The sequence below is a fragment of the Hetaerina americana genome, unplaced genomic scaffold (assembly GCF_022747635.1).
Source record: "Hetaerina americana unplaced genomic scaffold, ioHetAmer1.1.p SCAF_13, whole genome shotgun sequence".
In the NCBI taxonomy this organism is placed as follows: Eukaryota; Metazoa; Arthropoda; class Insecta; order Odonata; family Calopterygidae; genus Hetaerina; species Hetaerina americana.
In genome coordinates, this window is record NW_027286403.1 from 14,776,953 (window position 1) to 14,798,446 (window position 21,494).

The following is a 21,494-nucleotide window of genomic DNA, read 5'->3' on the forward strand; positions in this document are numbered from 1 at the left end:
TATATCAGGATAAATAATACGTTTGCACAATTTAAACTGGAGAGAAAATTTTCCTAATTGCTGCATGCTGCTTACCAGAAGACATATTTTTCGCAGAGCATGGCGTCGACTGCAAAATAATGCGAGTGTAATTTGACAATCGGTAATAATGAAGATGGCATAAATAGCATTAAAATTGGAAGATTAATCCACCAACACACAACTTGCAGCCATTGTGGACGTAGAGTCTAGATATTCGGGGATGAGGAACTACATTTATTGAAGCAATGCCCAAGTTGCGGAAACAACCATGGATTCGCCCAGGGCCTCTGAATGACCCAAGAAAATTACAGATTGTTAATTGTAGTATTTAAAAAAAGTGTAACTTTCCCGGCAATAAGGTTTAAAGCTATTAAGGATTTGGATTGGTAAAATTTCACTGGTCGTGGCTAATAAAAGAACTGCTCAGTGAAAAATGCCATATTTTGTGTTAAACGTTTTCAAAACGCCTCTCTCCAGGGTTCAAAAATATGAGATTCGTATCCTCAACTCCTAAGCAGTGCATTTTAATGGCGGATTCTTTGAGGCCGTATGTATACATGTACGACGCTAGCGGTTTTCCTTAGTAGGTTTCCATTCCTTTTATGTTCCTATCAACATCCGTGAGAGTGTGAGGGGTTGTATCTTGTATTTTTGTAGTATTTGCTAATGCAAGGCGTCGACGAAACTTCCAAAATCATTACTACCTTAAAGGAATTAATTATAGGACCATAGAGCGAACGTGTGATCATATCGACCAGTTTGTCGATCTTTTATTCCAGTTTACATTACACGGAAGGGAAGAGGATTCATTAGCAGTGGATTTCCATGGCGGGTTCTTTGAGTTCGTGTATATACCAACCTAGTATTCTTCCTTTAGGCTAACTATTTCTTCTTAAATATATACGAGCATGTGTTTGTTATATTTTGTGATTACACATTAAACCTTTGGAAAAAAATCATCCTCAACCGAAATTATACCAAGAGAAAACACGATGGAGGGATGACAACAGGCATTATAATGCAGATAGCACGTTCTCGAGAACATGCCCCGATTAGAGAACGCTTGAAAACTTCGCCAATTATTTTTTGCGAAAAATAAAAACGTGGGCGTAAATGACCAATTCTGTCCAACCACAACCACGTCTGCACATTACGCCAACACAAACAGTCGAGACAATTCAAGCGGAAAATAATTTTAAACTGGTTATATGATCTCTCTCACTAGATATTCCCTGAACATTACACTTACGTGTATTGAGGCATCTCAGGTCCTTTTTCTTGTAAAACCCTCCTGAAATAAAAGAGAAGAGTATGTTATGCCATATCCTTTCCTAAACCTGAAGTCCTACTGAAACACAACATTACTAGAGTTCCAAGTCTACGGTCAACTACGATAGAGCATATCCTCAAAACAGGCGGATTCAAAAAACAGAAGTCAACAGCTGCACTTCATTCTAACGAAATAGTAATTCAAATGCTTCGTTCTCAAGCAAGATAACGCCCAAATCAACAACTAAAGTATAAGAAAGTTTGAATATACGTACAGGAAATTTTCTAATGATGACAACTGAAATCTGTAAGTATGCTGTTAACAGATTTAATAGTATGAAAAAGTTAAAAGGTAGACGAAAGAAATTTTATCTTCAAGTTCATACTCTTAACTAAATAAATTCATGTCCACAAAGTTGAAGTTACTGTTAATTTTGGCGTAGCTCATATTACAGCACTTATTAAGAAAGACTGACCATTAAACCTAAACATTCAGTTTTAAAGCAAAGACGTCACGGTCAACGATATAGCGAATTTCTCATTATCTGATGCTTTAACTACGGACTACTTTAATATTCTGATAGTACTAATGAGTAGAATGCAGTAGAAAAACTGAAAACAAGCAGGGTTTTCAAGAGAGAAATAACATTTGGGTGTACATAACCGACAATACAAACAGGCTTATACAAATAGGATGCCGTATATACAGTGCTCGTTACTGGACTGAGTGACAATAACAAACACGCAAGGTGCAAACATTACACTACACATTGTTACACAAATATACTACACTTTTAAAAATATTGTGCATTAATTTTGTGTCCTAAATATAAGACTTTTCAGCACGTCCTATTAGCGCTTTTTCATTTTCAGCGCTTCATTTGCAGAAAACCGTTTACAACATTCACATTGACGTCCAATTAGGACAGAGTTGAAGACCGCAGCATACCCGAATCATTGCCCCTTAATTTCCACATGATATGGAAATATCATTAAGGTTCAGAATTGCTTAAAGCCTAGTTCATTAATTTTCAATCGCGGAAACGATAATGAAAATAATTACAGAATCACGCTGCGTTTACATGAATAGACAGCGGATAGAGCGCCCGAGATTAGGGCGTAATTGTTTTCCTTTCAGGCATAATTAAATATTTCCTTTCATTATCACGTACTCTCAATAATACGTGACTACGAATTATCAAGTATAAAGCGTTTCCCTATTCCCGGAAACAGCCCCTCTGGGGACTGGTTCAACCACAACCTAGCATGAGAGATGACATGCTTTACGGAAGCACTAAGCATAACCAGACCATAGCGGTTTTCTCGAATCTAATTAAACCACATATAAAATCAATTAAATAACTAACGACCAGAAGTACTTGAGCAATTGCAGTTTCATTACCACTGAAATACTTATATAATAGTTTACGCTAAATTACACTTATATCCCAACTTCTTCGCATCTCACCGGAACCGTTTTATTTAGACTAATGTGAACACTGATTTTCAAAATTAACTAACTACAATACTAAACAGTAGGTAACCGTTCAAAGAGGGAGGATGGGAGGAAAGTCACCTATCAAGAATTTATTATCCCATTGACATGAAGGCATACATTTTTTTCATCCATTTGAAAACGATTATTGAAAACACTCGGGTCAGCAGGCATTAAGGACACGCCCATTACTCGTAAGGCCAACAGCAATAGCCCAGTTCCACCGCTTTCGGCATAAGGGATGCAGGGAGGCGTCACTCGGCATTTGTCTGGATTTTGGAGCAAGAGAAAAAAAATTCCAGGGACATTTTCGGAGCAGATTGATAATGAAAGAATGGCTCAATAACTACTTTCAAGGGACAGGCTTTAGTTTAAAAGGCTTCACTTCGCACTCCACAGTTTTTTCTGCCCTTTGTTTCGAGGTGGAGACAATCAAATAGCACAAGCCCTCACCAACGTTAAGCAGCTTACTTGACCTTACGGAACTACACCGCTCTCTATCCTCGGCGTGACCTTCCCTCCATCAAAATATAACATGGCCTCCGACCCATACAACCCCAGGACCTGCCCGCCACCGAATCATCTCCTCGGCCCCATCGCCAGCCTTCCCGAGCGCCACGCCCTCTCGCGCAACCCGCCCCCCGCTTCCCGAGTATCCATCAGCTCCTCCGCCGCCTTTCCCTTGCCCACGTCCGACTCGAGACGGCGCGCGGCGCGAGAAGTTCGGGAGCGGGTCCCTTCCCGAGAGGTGAGCGTGGGTAGATCAGGGGTGCCGTCCATTGTTCAGTACGTCAAAGGCGCAGAAACCATCACCCGCCGCACGTCACCCGCACGGCTTGGCGCCTCGCTAAATTCGAGCCATTCACTAACCAAAGATAAAAGAAACTTGGTCGTGCAATAAACGCAAAAGTAGTAAAAAACACGATTTCCTCTTCCATGCGACCTTTGACATCCCTTTTCCTCTCTAGACCACGAAAAGATGAATCAAATGGAATGAAATGAGACTTCAGATAATCGATTTGGAGAAACTAAGGAGTACCGAGGGATGTCATGGTGTTAGACTCTCTTCACGGTGTTCCCTTGCCCGGAGGACGAAGCTAGAATTTTCGATCTGAGCTTATTTCTTAATTAAACTTACTCCCGTCCACCATTATTTCCTTCCGCCTCAGTCACCAACCCATATAAATGTATTGTTTCATACATGCTACATGGCTACATGTTTCATACATGGTCCTGAGAGTCTTAGTATCCCTAACATTTAGAGCCTAATCCCACCAATTCCCCCACGCCCATCTTGGCCTACCCCGCTCGGACAAACCGATTAATTTTCTCTCATACGTTTGGTGATTCGACACTCTTCCATTATGTCAGCATGACCAAACCTTCTTGGACATTTCATTCACCACTTGCCGATTACCGTTCTATGTAAACCACATTCTTTTATATCCCATCCATTATTCACCATTTCTCTTCTATTTTTATCAAATACACCTCCACACCCACCGCCTTTAGTTGATACTTATGCTTCTTCTGGAAAACCCAATTTTCTCTCCGTAGTACAGGAGTACGTTCCGTATCGTTCCACATTCCGCACCGTTATACCATATCTGTTGCCTTGGACATTTTTATAAACCACCACACACTAGCAAAAACTATTGGAATTGAGACGGTCTTTCATCCCTCCATTTATCCCAAAATCTTTGACAAATATTCTACCAAGTTATACAAAATCATCGACTACTTCTAATAATTCATCCTTTACAATCAAAAGGTACGGAATTATTCTCCTTTTCAATTACCCTATCACCCATTCACTACGACTGCAAAATGCTACACTCAATAAAACAATCAGTCTTTTCTTTTGATGCGCAAAGAAGAACCCCTTACTTAATACTATATAGGGTCACTTATTCCAACGTTATACTACGCGCAAAAGCTCATTTGAATCAAATGTGTCGCTCGGCGATTTCCTTATCATTCGAATTTAACTCCATTAAAATACTTGGCGACTTAACGCGTTTTGGCCTCTAAAATTTGCGAAAACCGAGTCTTATCGCTTCCTAAATCTTTAAAGCCCAGAGTCAAATCTCTCTCCGAGTTTACTTTCCCCAGAACGGTGAGCCCAAATCCAGGTGGCCTTCACCTCATCCAACTAGAACGCTCATTTTCACAAGAACTATTTGCAGCAGCGGGAGATGAAATCCTGCCGAATTCACCGACGGTTTGCGTACTTTTTTTCCCCACCCATACGACAACATAACTCGGGTCGCATTTGCAGGGATATGCGAGGATTATATCCCCTCAATATCTATTTTGCATCTTGAGCAAACTGAAACGTGATCCCAGGATGTATGGGAAAGCGAGAAATGTTTACACATGCATCCGAACCTAATCTCTTGGCTGAAATGAAGGATTTTTCTTTCGAGCGAAAGAGCTTTTCCCTCCCTTCAGCTCCGCACGAAAATTCCCCGCGAAGACCCAGCCATGCCTTCGATCGCCTTCCTCCGCGGATCCCGTCCCCCTGCATCCCCCTCCTTACACCTTTCCACCCGGTGACATCCCCCTAACCCCTCCCTTCCTCCCGCATTCCTCTCCGTCCGTTTCCCTCCGCCTGACGAGCGCCACACGCGCAACTATTCATTCCACTGAAGGGCTTGAATAACCCTGCTCGGTGCTTCATTGGTTTTTCATCGCATCCACCAAATGATCACCATCCTTCGGGAGCAACGCATTTACACACCTTTTCCGCATTCTTCCCTTCACGGCTCTCGACGTTGCAAACGGCACTGATTAGAAGGAAAGGTCGACTGTGACTCTTGAAATGTACACTCAAGTCATTACCGAACGTTAAAAGCTTTGTTTTTTTTAAATGTGATCTTCTCTCCTTTACCACTAATGATCTTTTATTCAAGAAGATGGCCTATCTCTCCGTTTTTTCTTCTAATTGCCCGATCGTCTAGTCTTCGGGGATGTCTTTAAATTACGTTAGGCTTTCTGAGAGGAGGAGTGTGCGATTCCATTACGCTTCCTTACTGGGAGCGAATGGGGGTTCAGTAGTATGGTTAATAATTATAATTGCGTAAGTTCAATTATTGTGTCATCTCAGACATTGTTTATGAATAGTGAAACTACCCTAAATCATGAGAGAGCACATTGTGCTAATTCTCGTTTATGAAACTGTCGCTTTAGAATTATTAAAGCATTCACCCCATTAAAATGGTTTTGAAATGTTTCATTTGATGGTGAGCGGGCAATGTGTGACCAAAAAAATTCAAAAATAGTTGTCTTTCAAGGTAGTTTTTATTTTGTTTTTTGTTTCAGAACAAACCTACAATTAAAGAGATGACTAAAAATCATAGTAAAAAGTAGTACAGTAAAATAGTAAAAAAGGTCCGCGTAAAACCTAAATAAGCTTTCTTCTTTTTCTTTTGAAAAGGATTGCCTGCATAGCATGCCAATGCAAAAACATGATATTCAAGTCTATGCAACATGGTCACCAGCTCATTAAAATGTTAGATAAATGACGAAACGCAATCACTTCCATTTCACATCGACATTATGCTAGTTTCAGTGTTATTGCTGTAAGTTATCATTAAAATAGTCTTTTCATTATCAGTTTTAATGTTGATCATCAATTCCGAACGCGCAGCATTATTTCTTCTTGCCCAGAACTAAAATACTCCCAATTTGAGTTCGATTTGGCGAACACTTTTCTTATGCCAGTTTACCTTTGCTTAAATAATAAAATTACTACCGATATCGAACCTCCAGGGACTTCCATACTTCCCGAATGCTGACTATCAATATCAGCCATAGCATCAACTCTCGCTGACAACATTTAATTAATTTATACCACAGAACTGACGACTTTCCACAAAATACGAGTATCTTATCGTATCTACGGAATCATTCCCTCCCAATTGGACCTTTTACTGTCATTCAGTTATAATTCTTGATGGATTTGGTTTACTCGTAAAATAGTCTAGCTTACTATAAATTTTAAAATATTATCAATAAAAATTTTCTTAATGCATGATGCCCACATCACTAGCAGGCATCTAAATCGAGAACGAAATGGCCTATGTGCGAGAGAATATACCAAAACAATTAAATCTCCATGAAATTCAACCATCCGAGTAGATAGAAGTTCACATTATCTTAAAAAGTAATTTCCACTACTTACTTAAATATCACGAGATCCGATGAAAACCGAATCGCGAACTCGCGAGTTTAAGGTTTCTGTCATTTTTCTTGGCCGGGTACCTAAGGCAGGTATTTCAGTTCCCGTCCCTCGGAAAACGAACCAATTCCACTTCTTCCTGCGGATAATTTTATTTCATTTAAAAGATATAACTTTACAATGACGCCAAAAATCTTATTTTTGGTTTACGCAAACGTTCTCTCTACCGGCCTCACAGTTGAAAAGACGAATACAAAAGCCCACCAGCAACGCCTCCAGACGGCATTAAAATATAATACGTCAAAAGGATTAACTCATGGTGCCGCTTCATAGCGTTGGTTTTACCCTTATTAAAATTGCAATTGACCTTCGACGTGTACATTCCCTCAGCAAATCATATAAAGATTACAAAGTACCTTTTGTTGTTTTCACAATCAAGCTAAACGGCCCATTTAAATCTCTACAAATTTACCCGCTTAAAGTTTTCCTATGAACATATGCCGAGCTTTGTATTACCGTATTATAGCCCAGAGGCTAATAAAAAATTGAATTTTACATTTTTTCGACAGAGATTTCAACCATTATATGAGATGAATTACGGCATGATGTAACGCAAACGTACTGAATTAATTTCTTTGAAAGTAAATTAAAATTGTTCTTATGTGAGTTCTTCCCATTTTCATTTCTTTAAAAATAATACAATGTACTCCGAACTCCTTCCTCATCCTTTATTAATCCTAAAACCCTTCCTAATTCTTTTATTTGTTCATTTATTTATCCTTCCTCAATCGCATATTCATATAGTGATTAAATTCAAATGTAATGCGTAGTCATTTTACTTTGAGTTCTCTCGTTGTGCAAATTTCCGAGGTTTGTATTGAACCAAGTGGCAATACTTCCAATCCGGCAAATCCAACAAAGTGCCTGTAAATTTTTCCATGATCCTATTATTTAGAATAGTTTAGCGTATGAATGAAATCGAGGAAACATTCTTCGGAGTGCTTGGTAGAGTTCATTATAATCCCTTCACTTTGAAGTCTTTTGTTGGCTTGTTTACCCAGCAGCAAAGAATGTTTCTTGAAATGGACTAGGTCAAACAATTTACTTAATACCCAAACAATCATCATGTCGCATTGTTGAACCCTTCGGCATTCAAGAGAATGCAAACAAATAGAATTATTCATGGGCTTTAAAATACGTAAAAAATAATACTTTAACTCACTTTGATTTCTACCTTGGTATTCTTTAAGAGTGTAGGCCAAATTTGTCTAAATATGCTTCTTTTAAGCTAACAGTTATGGATTTCCCACTTAAAATCTATGTTTTTGCCCACTTAAAATTTATACTATCATTTTATCAATTTGTTTCTAAGAACCGCGCATTTACCTCTCATCCACTATTAAATCAGCTAAAAAATCAAGGAAAGCAACCCAAAAAGTAGTTCTCCAAATTTTCCTATACACACTTTTAATAATTTCCATCGCAAGAGGACAAAAGGCAAGAATTCACGTCTTTGTAGTACTCTCGTCTCCCTCTTCCTTATTTGTTAATATGATGCCACTATTCTGCGCTTCGATCAAACATATGCATATATTAGAAGGCCCCAGTTTCACTAGATAGAGTTTACAGGCCAGAATACTTCGCTTCAGCAGTTAATTTTCCCGAAGTCCAATATGCCTTCGAATAAACAATATCTCTCTTTTAGCTCTCACGTATTTCCAATTTGCGGGGATTTTATTTGCCGCGAAATGCGCCAGGCTATCCTTAATATCTTTTCATACTGTGTGGATTTTTATATCGCAGCTACAGCCACCTTATTTTGGATGATCCTCGATAATTCTCTCGCGAAAATATGCGCACGACGAACCTCCACAAAGTTCAAAGGATTTTCTCAGCCAAGTCTTCTAATTAACTCACGCAGGATTTTAAGCCGATCTATGTCTAGCAGTGTTCTCGTCTAGAGTCTTTCATTAGCATATGCTGGCCAGATGCTGCAATTACTGATTGAAATACCATGAGTTCCGTGGGATTTGATTTAATATCGAGTCTTATTACTCTTTCGTGATATGAACACATAGCCGTGCACAAATTTAATTAAATTGCTTCTCAAACTACGCTTCATGAAATACTGGCAATCAAAAAACTGAACCGAGAAATTTAGCTGGAAAAAATTAATTGTTTTCCGTATTTCCTTAATATCACAGAAAATGGCGAGTCTTTTTCAACTGGGTACAACCATAGTATTTTTCGAATTTTTGAACAATATAAAACGAACTCCCTTGTCTTAGTTTCTGATTTCCCATGCCATTTGCCCCATTTTGGTGCATGAAAAAGTGGATTAGATCTCTGTAAAAAGGAAAATAAAGGATCCCAACTTACTTTCTACACGGAATTATTCACTATAAGATCCGTAGAATTAAAGAGAAACACATGAGATAAAACTCATGAAAATTTAAATAAAATTTAAAGTTAATTTAGGGACAATTCACTAGCGAGATATCTCAACATTTAGAATTATCAATTTTCAAATCGATAATCAAGTTCAAATTGGTTTGTACCAATCGCTTGAAACTCAAACATTTCCCTTTTGACTGCCTGAAGTTCATGAGATTGCTGGGGCCAATTCGGTCCATCACCTAGCATGATAACTAGACTTGTTACGACAGATAGCGCACCCACCCTCGCAAATATTCTATTCTATTCACGACATAATACATTACTGCGGTGTTATGCCATCCGTTTAGGTGAAGTGGTTATCATCGAGGGAAATCGGGTGTTGCCATACCCGATAACTCCTGCAATTCAATGGAAGGAGGGAGCTAAGTGGTCCTATCAATTTTAACGTCTGCGATGCATACACGAAGTATCCGCACCGACATAGGTCATAAATTTACTGAAATAACCTATTATCGCAAGCAAACGAACTGAAGAGCGTGAGAGGTCATCATTTGACGCATGGAATAAAGACTACAGACCTCCAGCATAGTGGTCCTTAATTTTTCCAATGACCAGAGAATATGCTTTTCTCATAATGAACAGAGAATGGCCGCTCGCTGAATTGAACCGAGACGACAAATTCGGGAATACGTGAAATAACCCAAAGGCATACCCAAAGAAGATTTTACAGGAAAAGAAATTTAGTTTCATGTAATTTTAAAATGTATCCAAGTTTCCTCCATGGAAAACGAAGAATGTGATTACCTTATCTCAAAATACTCAAACAGTGCTACGCATCCATAAATAAATCCCTTCATTATGGTATAAAATTTTTAAGGTTAAACAAGGATTTGCGGTAGAACAACAAACCCTAACTTTTACAAGTCACAAATCTTTCGGAGTTAATACAAGATAACAGGGAGTCAAGACACGATGTTGCAAATCTTAAGTCCCAAAAATCACCGTGAAAGCAAATGGATTCATTCTTAACATTAACGCAGCAGTGCTTTTTACTGAAGAGAAGTGGCCTTGACTCCGATGTTTACCGTACAGTTTGATTACCAGAACGCTTGAAACACAACAGGAAGGAAACGACGATGAGTTCAGGAGCGTCCCCATACGACTCCCCTTACTCTCGGAATAAATGATCCAATAAAAATACGGAGAGCATTAACATCCACACTCCCAAGAGTACACACGACAAAAGCCAGCGACAACATATACATGTGAACAAAAGCAAAACGATAGTAAACAAGCCAAGCAGGATCATGCGGGGACACAAAACAATTTCACAAGACAGGCGGGCATTCCAACAAACATGAGCGGCGTCGTGCAGGTACCGGCATGCTCGCAACACTTGACGAAAAATTATACCTCTGAGTGATTTCCGTTCGGGTGATGCTGTGCTCCTGCCTCTGCTCAACCCGTCGATTCACCAGCCTAAGGTGCAAAGCGGAGGACATGATGAGAGAGTGAGGGATGAGGAGGACTCCTCCCCGAATAAACGCCCCCCCCCCTCTGAGGAGCGGGGGATGTATCCGCCTTCGAGTGGAAGGGGGTGGTGAGGAGTGGAGGGGGGAATGCGTGGTGGGGGAGGGGGGGGAAAGAGATGGTGAAGGAGTGCATTTTTGCTAGCAGCGAATGGGGAAGGTGAGACATAGCTGGGTAGAAAACGCGGGAAACGGGGGGGGGGGGGAGAAGGGGTGTTGCACTAGACCCGTAGGTGCGCTATGAAGTAATAACCATGCGCTACAAAACAATTGACGCCACACTTTCTCGCACGCCCTAAGTGCTACCCGCAACTGCAAACATGATTTCAGTATCATTAATGTAGGGCTGGGCTAATGGTGTAGTAAACATTTATTTGGAAGAGGAAACACATTGTCACACACATTCAGCACGCAAGGACATCCAAGTGTGATTACAGCAATTCAGGGAAACGAAAAAAAAGGATGAGATGAGCACAAATGACCGGTAAGGGGTATTGGGCTTTGATATTTGGCAAGCAAAATTCCAAAAAAATCATTCCTAATGAAATAATTTTATAAAGAGATTTCAAAAATTTCCCCACGATGATCAACTTATGTTGACTCTTGGCAATAGACAATATTAAGAAAATTTCGTAATTTAACACATTTTTTCGGACTACCTCAACGGCTGCCACCGCTTGGAAAACATAATCCAACGAAAATTCTGCTGCTGAAAATAAGGATTTACAGTAAATTTATCTTAGAAAATAGGAGGCTAACAGAATGAAATAAAATTTACCCATTAATGAAAAAAACACTTAAGAAATCTGCATTCACGATAAAGCGGCCGAAATACTATTTTAACTATGAGGAGAGACTGAATATAATTTAAGAACTATCACTATCATGGCATTCCAAGGAACAGGAAACTATGAATTTTTTAAATGCATGGTTTTTTTATAGTTTTACACTGGCGCCTTAGTAGGGATTTTTAGCATTCGAGGAACGCGAAGGTGACCAAAGGCACGCTTTAACGCTTTCCCTCGGGAATGTATGTACAAGGGAATTCGACATAATCATTCTTTACACTCCAGTGAAATGAAATGACGCTTTCAACAAACACTATTTCACAGTTCCAAGAAACTGCGGGAGATACCGCTATAGTAACTTTTCACGAACTCGTCCGCTAAATTGCATTTCAATGCAAACATTTCAGTGTAAAAATCATACGCCTTGACTTGGGATTCGAACCCGGATCCCTCGATGAACGGCCGAGAGGTTTAGGCGGTTTAGCTATTGAGGCGTCCTCTTAAACTCTATAAAAACCTCAGCGTTAAAGAGGACGCCTCAATAGCTCAACTGGCTAAAGCACTCGGCCGGATATCCGAGGGATCCGGATTCGAATCCCGATCAAGACGAGTGATTTTTACACTTTGAAATTGTTGGACTATTTCAGTGTTTTTATTACTGTCCGTGTGATGGGGATTCCGGTCGAGAGGGCAAAACTGGCCATATTTGGCCAAGAAATTCCTCCCAACGTTTTGTCAGCGAGATGGTGCATCACTCCGGCACACACGCAGCACTACGAAGGAGTTGTTCATATTGATCGAGATCCTGGGTCGACTGCTGAGAAGGAATGGGGACGCTAAGAATGCTCCCTGAATATCAAGCACGTTAAGCAAGAATAGTGCACACGGTAAACCAAAAATATAGAGACTTAGTCTTTGCTCGATGCCATCACACAAATATGGAACTCGCTCACTATGGCGGAATAAATACGTATTCAGTTCCATCCGTATAACCAAATAACCCGCCCTTTTTATTGTCTTTTCATGTCATTCACGGGTTCGTTGGCTGAATTTCCTTTCATTAACTAAGTGCATGATAGCATTTGATGCGACTCTTTTTTTCATTGATATCAAATATAGTTAATCCGTTGTGGGCTCAAACAGTTCCGAGACATCACGGCCGTGATTAGAATTTGAATATAAATTAAATTATGAATGTAGATAATTCGCTTTAAAAAAGTGAAAGGCAAAAATGGATGTATTGCAAGAATTAAAAAAATAATAAGTTCTAAATCAATCCGTCACGAAGGGTACTCCGTTTAATACACTAAATATTAGTAAATATTGTATATGTTTAACTGACCGATTGCCAAACTTTTCCGGGCTCGACGTAAGGCAAAAAGAAGCAGATGCCAAGAAGTTAATAGCCACGATCCATAATTAGGTTTTAAAGATGAATTACGGAACGAGAGCCCCCAGAAGGAAGCTGCCACGGACCTTTTGGATTCACGGTGTGCACACTCGGTGAGTGATCGCCGGAACGAGCACCCTAAAGTCGACATCACGAGAAGCAAGCGGAGCAAACGTAACAAATGAGGCCCTAGTTCGACTCGGAAAGAGAGAGTGAGACAGAGAACGAGCCCTTTTTTCCCTTGAATTCACCTGTGAACCGCAAGGCGAACATAGCGTGCAATCTCGGCTTGAAATCAATGTTGCCATTCTTCCGCGTGCGTCACTAGTGTTGAGTAAGTTCTATTGAGATTAAGCACTGTCGTACTTCGACTCGAGAAATTCTTCGCACTTTGAAATCCGGGCGAGCACGACACCGAAAGCCCGCTCTCATCGAGTAAACGAGTGGACTTCGACGCTGGTAAACCGGGCCCATCCCCGCAACCACAAATGGACAGCGAGGACGGAGACGCAACGCCGGCCGGAGGACGATAGCTGAGTTTAACGCACCTCACTCGAAGCGTCGGCGTGACTGACGTGGGGTGCGGAGGAAGATCCGACAAACATCGTTTCGCAACCCCGTGGGCGGGACCTCGATGACTGATCCATCCGTGAGTGCGATGCGTTCTATGAGAACACACCTTCAGGGCATCGTCATCGAAAACGGAAACACAACGGCCATGGGCATCAAGTTTCGAAATCCGAAAATTCGCCCCACTGTTTACTTAGCTAGAAAACGGAAGCGGTGGGGGGGGGGGTTCAAACGGCACAGCGGCAAAGAAGCCAAACAAAAGAGAGGAAAAACAAGGCTATTCGCGAGGGTTGTAAGCAGCGATAATGAGGAAACCAGGAAATAAGAGAAGAGAGGGAGTCGGGGGAAAACGGGCGTGCTCTTTATAGCCTTCAAAACAGTTTCACATGCACGTGTGGATGCCTCGGAAGAGAATTTTCTGTTAGCACGCAGGCGCAGAGCTCTTCAGACGTGGCTAGACTGAAAAAACTTTAATACAATACACGACTCATCTGCAAACTATGTCGAACGGTGCTACTGTGTGACTCATATATTTCTTGCAGGGCCCAATAGCTTGCACATAAAACAGTTCTCTTGATTACTGGAACTCAAATGTTTTGCGAAAGTAATAATATGCCCGGGCATGAGGTTAATAATGGATTCACCGGAACGGCAAAACTTACGCATTTGGCAAGTCAATAATTCCGAGCAATGAGAAGTGAATCATTACAATTTCACTTAAAAAAACGAATTATAGGGCAAGGCCTTCGGGTAACGTTGAGAAAAAAAATGCAATGGAATTGTGAGGACGCAGATCTTACATGGAAACAGTCATGAGAGAAGAGGATTTTAATTTCAAACGAACAAATCCAATCATGTGCAATCAACGGATGCGCGACGAATGCGAGTGATTAGTTGAAATAGCTTCCAGAATGCTCTACGCAATAGAAACCATTGCGAGTAAAGGGACGAGATTTCTCCTCCCCTTGGCGTATCCTCAAGGAATCTCAAACTAAAAACAAAAGCAGAAGCATCCGAGACAATATTCGAGTGCTATCCGATGGATCGGATAAGACTAAAAAACCTAGGGTGTCAAAGGTCGGATAGGATTTAGGATCTTTCGAATTGGCATTGGAAAATGAACTCAGAAAGAATATTTTAACAAAATTCATACCCATTAGATAAAAGGACTAACGGACACACGAGGGCCAGAGTGTGGATTCGAGGCATTCCCTTTTGCAGTTTTATCAAAAAAATTGATAGCCCAATCAATCAACACGATAACTTCCTATTGGAATGAAATGCACGACCCTTATCTTTGACGATGCTTTGTCTCAAAGGCTGTCTCCGTCAATTTTCTGAATTATCTTCGACAGTAAAAAAATCTTCACGGTTTAAGTGTCCTATAAAGCGAAAAATGGGATTTTAAATGTTACTGGCCACTGTCAAAATAAAAACTCCCTGGAGGTCCTTTGCGGATCATTGCATTTAGTAATAGAGAAGGACCGAAATCCAAATGAAATTTTTGCACGATATGCGGATAGATTTAACACTGATAGTCCGTTTTACATAGCACGAGGGGCGAGGGGATCGGAATGGTGCGGTGGCTAACGTACTGGCCCAGAGGGCCCGGGTTCGAATCCCGGAGGCGGCAGATATTTTTTAGTGGTATCCCGATCCCTAGTTGAGGTGCTTTGTTGAGAGCACTCACACGTCCGTCGGATGGGACGTCGTACTCCCCTGCGGACCCCTTGGCGCCATTCGACAAGAGTAAGCTAATGCCGACGTCGGGTTTCTCTCCACCCTTCATCCTTTCCCATCCATCCCTAACGGCTCAAATGACCTTAGCTGTCGGTCGCCTCCCCTAAAACTACTACTACTAAGGGCGATACATGAGAATATAGGAGCGATGAAAGGAATTTTAACAGGGCCAGGGGGAGTAAAAATAACGTAAATTGGGAAATGATTACATGGTGACATCTCACCCCTCTATCCAGACCACTTGCTGTGACCTCCGCGATCGTGATCCTCTCACCACGCATGCGACGTCCTCCAACATTTAGGCGATGGAGATCTATGGATACACGAGGGTGGTCTGTCTCGTACATCCCTCCTCTGTTTCGAGAGTGATCAATATTATCTTGTCAAAAACCATTCGAATCCCTTGGACGTGATGAGCACATATTTCCATTTTGTCAAGCGGCCCAAGTTTACATCCTACCACGCTCGAATCCCGGGAGTTTTCGAACAGGTAGCGTCCCGAATGTTCTAACCTGTGACCACCTGGTTAGAGAAAAATAATTTTCAATTTCTTCCATTTCCCGCGTTTTCATGCCACACACTGTCCATTAACTTCTTCAAAACACGCCTCACCAGGAACGGCTGCACTTAACTATGTGCTTTACCTGCGCAAGCACGTCATTTTCATCGTCTCTATATTTTCAATGGGAAATAAACAGTTCCTTTGGACGGAAATCTATTTAACGGCAGACATTTCTTTTAAAGAGCTAGGACCTCTCTCTCAATATCGACACCGAAATGGAAACAAAAATAAAAACGAATTTAACTCGGTCGCCTGCAAGCATGGAAATGTATTCCGTTCTGCACCAGGCATCGAAAGAAGTAGCACAGGCTCTTTCAAATTGCCTTGTACATTTGCTGATGACTCAACTAAGAGTCTTTCAAGGCAAAATGGTTCTACAGAAGATTAAAAACCTAAAAATAATTTCGGTGATAGCAATGTTTCACCAAAAACAGCCACGGTACGTGTGACAGACAATTTTTTTCATAACTTAAAAGCTAAAAAAAAAATGAGGTGAAGGTTTTAACACACGCGTGTATCAAAAGTTGCCACGTAAAAAGACGCATTAAATAAAAAAATAACTTAGAGAGTAGACTTATAACTTAAAGCGTAGACTTGCATCATTTTAGCAAAACTATATGAAAAAAACTGCACTACGCTCACATTTTTTCTCACGAGACCACGAGATATTTCTGTGCGTCGTTCCCGTCAATGCCATCGCGGCACTCCGTCAGCCAAGTGCACGGAAAACATAAACGTGCTGAGTACTCTAAAAAAATACTATTCTTGGGTATGAAAACTCACAATGGTAGGGGTCTCCTATACGGTGAGGTACTGGGTAGTACGAGAGCAAGTAGTTGCGGATTTTTCTATTCCTCCAAGACACTTTCCACATTATAGATCCCGCTCGGAATTAACGTGTGGCACGCTATATCGCCTCTAAGTAGGGCAAGACTCGGCCTTCAATTGTGGAAATGAGAATAACTGTTTCCTGTCTCGTGAAACTTGAGCGAGGTGACTTTGTGCAATAGTCTCGCGCTCCCTCAGACTGGTCGTTTCAATCCCGTGCTTCAACCCATGAAAGGATAGACACATTATCAGAAAAACCCGCACAAATGCTCAATAACCATCAAGTTTAACTGATATAATTCATCATGAAACATGAGGCTTAAAAACCATCACAGTAATCGCCTGAGGGAACTCGGAACTTGAGAACGAAATACAATTTATGAGAATTCCAGACAAATATCTGGGATTACACTTCATTCCGTTAAGGTTAAGATTCCCTAAAACGCTAAAATTTCCCCGCCGAAGATATTTTTCCACGTGCTTAGAATAGAAGGTTAGGAGATTTAAAATTATGAGTCGAACTGTGTGGCGAATTATGGCTAACGTCCAGCCTGCGAAACTGTTATAAAGAATACGAAACGGCCAAAAACTTAAATCCATTCCGCCACATTCCACACCCCGACGCGTCACTGAGAAAACTGCACGGCGGACGTCGGAATGGGAGTCGGAGAGTGGTGGGGAGGACAGTGAAGAATCGCATTCCACCACGCAGGCAGGCCACTAGGGCCACGAGTGAGATAAAACCACTGCATTTCCATTACAACTGCATTTCAATCCGGCATTAATCACACTCGGGGCACATTTGTTTAACACTTATCATTAAGGCTTTTCTAAATAGAGTGACAAACAACCACCTGCCCAACAAACACGACGTTCACCTCGGTTTATGAAAGGATATTCATCAAAATCCTCCGTCGCCTACTGTGAATTAATTGATAAATCGGAAGGCGGGGCTCTTTCCACCGATCTCAACAATATTGGTGATTTGTGCCAGGTGTGGGGTATTCAATTAAATCTAAAAAAACGCGCATTTATAAATGCTTGTGAAAAGAAATACCCACACCAATACACCTACAGACTCGGATGGTTAGAAATAATGTTTTTGTACACATTCAAGTAACTGGGATTCACAGTATAACACGAGGAAAGAGTTACAGTTTCGTACATCTTTGGGCCTACGGTAAAGGAAACCAAGGTTTAAAAAACGAAAGCTTGGGGAAATATTTGAAACATAAAGAGTTAAGGAGACTTTATTCCGCGTTGGTAACAAAACGACCCGCGTCTAGTGTTCGGGACCCTTGGAAAAAGGACTTGATTACGTACGTTGCCTCATCTCCTTGGTCCTCTGTGACATCTGGAGTTCCTCAAGGTAGTATTCTCGGACCATATCTTTTTAATCTGTACATTGATGACTTAGCTTCCCTAGTCCCGACCTCCCTAGCCCACACGTTACTATATGCCGACGACTGCAAAATTTTTAAGGAAATTAATTCCCCCACGGATTGCTACCACCTTCAGGAGGCTTTAAATAAAATTTCAGAATGGTGCAGCACATGGATGCTAAATTTAAACTCAAATAAATGCAATACTCTAGTTCTCTCCCTAAAAAAATCTCCTCTTACCTTTAACTATACAATTAATTCAGTTCCTCTGAATCGTGTTGCTTCTGTCAAGGATCTTGGTGTATTAACTGATCGCAAACTAAATTTCTCAGGTCATATCAAAGCAGTTAAATGCAAAGCCATGTCTCTTCTAGGTCTACTTTACCGCTACACAGAAATAAAAGATGTACAATCTCTAACCGCATATTTCTCAACCATTATCTTACCATTTATTACCTACTGCTCCCCTATATGGTCAATGTCTGCCCTATCTAACCTTAATACCCTTAACACGATAACTAATTTTTTCAGTAAAATTGTCAAGTACAGAGTCCCCCATCTTCGGGACTCGCCCACTGAATCACTTCTTTCCTCGCTCTCGATTTGTAATCTCTCCACTCTACGTCTAAAATCCGATTTAAAACTCATGCATAACACCCTTAACTCCATTAACGACTGTCCTGAACTAATTTCCCTTATCAATTTCAGAGTTCCCCCCCGAGTTACCCGCGATCGCTCTTTATTCCACCAACCCGTTCCCAGATTGTCCCTCACCAAACGGTCCCTTTTCTTTCGTCTCCCCGCTTTACTGAATTCCCTTCCCGAAAGTATCGACCCCCTCTCACTCCCAGCCAACACATTCATAAACCTTTCTCTGACACATCTCTCACACCTCCCTCAATAGTATAGTCTTGTTGATGTTTGTATGTTTGTGTCCTTATATGTTCCTGTTATATGTGTCACTGTAAATTGGCAATCCTGCTGTATGTGCACAATTTTTACTAAATAAATAAAATAAATAAATAAAATAAATAACAAGATATAAGGGAAAGCTGCCAGTTTCGTCCGTTTCAGTCGCAGAAGTTCGTAGAATCGTTGGAAACGAACAGAAAACGTTAAAATGCTATTGTAGGGCCTAGGCTTGCAGACAACGGAATCACCCAGATTATGGGCAGGACAAAGTTTTTGAAATCTACGAAACATTCGAGTTTAACGATAAAAGACGAAAAGAATAATCCTAGCGTCGCTTACATCGGTAGAAGAGACCAGGACTGCAGAACCGACCGCTGTACGGAATCGTTTCTTCTTAGCGCAATTCGAAGTCACAACAGTAGGAAACATAACTTATGACAAATTGAACTGTTTTAAGGGCATTAATCGCCAATTACTGTAATAATGCCGTTCGACTAACAACCCTTCCCTTTTGGAGCGTCGCAGTCAAAAATACAGATTAGCCAGCTGAGGATTTCTAGCAGTGGCCCATTCACACTTAGCCGTTCTGATTATGGCATTTCGAGAACGATCAACGACCGATTGAGCGCAGCACAGGTGGGGGCGTGCGGCGTTCCTAGCTGTTCTCGGTAATCTACAGGTCAAGGGAAGGTTTTGGATTATAATAATTAGCGTCTCTATTGGGACGAGACTGAGACTAGATAGTCCTTCTTCCACCTAACCCCTATGGGCACTAGCTGCTACCGGTACGGCGACAATCCCTCGTCTCCCTTAAGGAAAAAAACCTGAAATCCTACATTAAAATAAACCCCTCTTCAAGAGTGCGTGTGTTTGGGTATATATATATATATATATATATATATATATATGTGTGTGTGTGTGTATGTATATATATATACACACACACGTGATTATGTGTGTATATATATATATATATATATATATATATATATATATACACACACACATAATATATATGCATATATATATGCATATCATCAGATGAAGACGGATTGTTTCCGTCGAAATATCAAGAAATAACGTGTGAGTGTTCTTTTTTTTGTGTTTCTATATTGTGTGTTACTGTGTATTGTACTATTCGGCACTTCCGTGTTACATCTACGAAAACATATATATATATATATATATATATATATATACATATATATATATATATACATATATATATATATACATATATATATATATACATATATATATATATATACATATATATATATATATATATATATATATATACATATATATATATATATATATATATACATATATATATATATATATATATATATATACATATATATATATATATATATATATATATATATATATATATATATATATATATATATATATGTGTGTGAATGTTTATAGGTATGTCTGTATACCTGTTTATATCAACTGGGATTTCATATTTATATGAACATATATCTCGGGAGTTGAACGCGTGTGTTGCCAAAGGATTTAGAATTGTAGTGAGCTTCCTACTGCTTTCTTCCACCATACTCCTTTAAACCATGGGCCCTTTGACTTCGATATGGGTTTAGAACTGATGTAGACGGAATAATAATGATGTGTGGAATTTCTTATTACTCTAATCAAGGGACACATAGACCTGCCACTGCAATGAATTTAAATTAATATCTAACTTACATATAGTATTTTATTGCTTCACATCTTCGCCCAAAATTTCCCTATGATACATACATTCCAAGAAAAAGCAATTCGTTCAACTATGACCTAAATAACGAAACCTACGAGGATGGTAGGTACAGGTATGCCAGTTGATCGTTACCTCAATCGCTTTACATCCTCATTATCAGAAAGCAAAATTTTAATAATATTTTGCAATAGACGAAGGAGTCTTGTAAGCCTAGCCCTGATATTCTGACACGCCTCTTGGAATAAACTGCAGTTAACACGTCTAACTACCTACCAGAGTCAATATGACTTGTAAATATTAAAAAAATATTTTTAAATAAAGGAATCACCCCAGAATTAGGCGAGAAGGAAGATGCGAATGCATAAAATGCCACAAAATCAACTCCTACGTTACCAAATAAAATCACTTCTGTCTTTTTTAATTCAGTGCATAATTAAAAATGAAGAGATTTTAAACCACGTTTTAATATTTTATGGATACTTTTTAAGGATAATTTTACCATTTATGGTTCACCCTTACGTTTCCACGAAAGATACATTTAATTCCTCCTTTCATATTTCCCATCTCCATTTCCCTATCCCCACAATTTGCTATACACTTCGTAATACCACTACGGATCTCTAGCACTCATTTACATATTCCCCACGGCATTTTTAAAGCATTAAAAAGAGAAAATTGGCTTGTTATAGCGTTATATTTTAACGAATC

The 21,494-nt window shown here is 40.1% G+C and overlaps 1 protein-coding gene across 9 annotated transcripts in view; it reads right to left on the minus strand.

Moving 5' to 3' along the window:
• The window catches only part of p120ctn (adherens junction protein p120), a 295,363-nt gene that overhangs the window by 94,790 nt on the left and 179,079 nt on the right, over window positions 1-21,494 (minus strand). For 7 of the 9 annotated variants that reach the window (XM_071583294.1, XM_071583291.1, XM_071583293.1 and 4 more), the window contains 2 exons: window positions 10,776-10,841; window positions 1,271-1,312 (listed from right to left, as the gene is read on the minus strand). The exons of 1 other annotated variant lie outside the window; for it this stretch is intronic. In XM_071583294.1, the coding sequence (XP_071439395.1) occupies window positions 1,271-1,312; window positions 10,776-10,841 (108 nt within the window). The remainder of the gene's footprint in view (window positions 1-1,270; window positions 1,313-10,775; window positions 10,842-21,494) is intronic. One more of the 9 variants, XM_071583289.1, reaches the window with a different exon arrangement.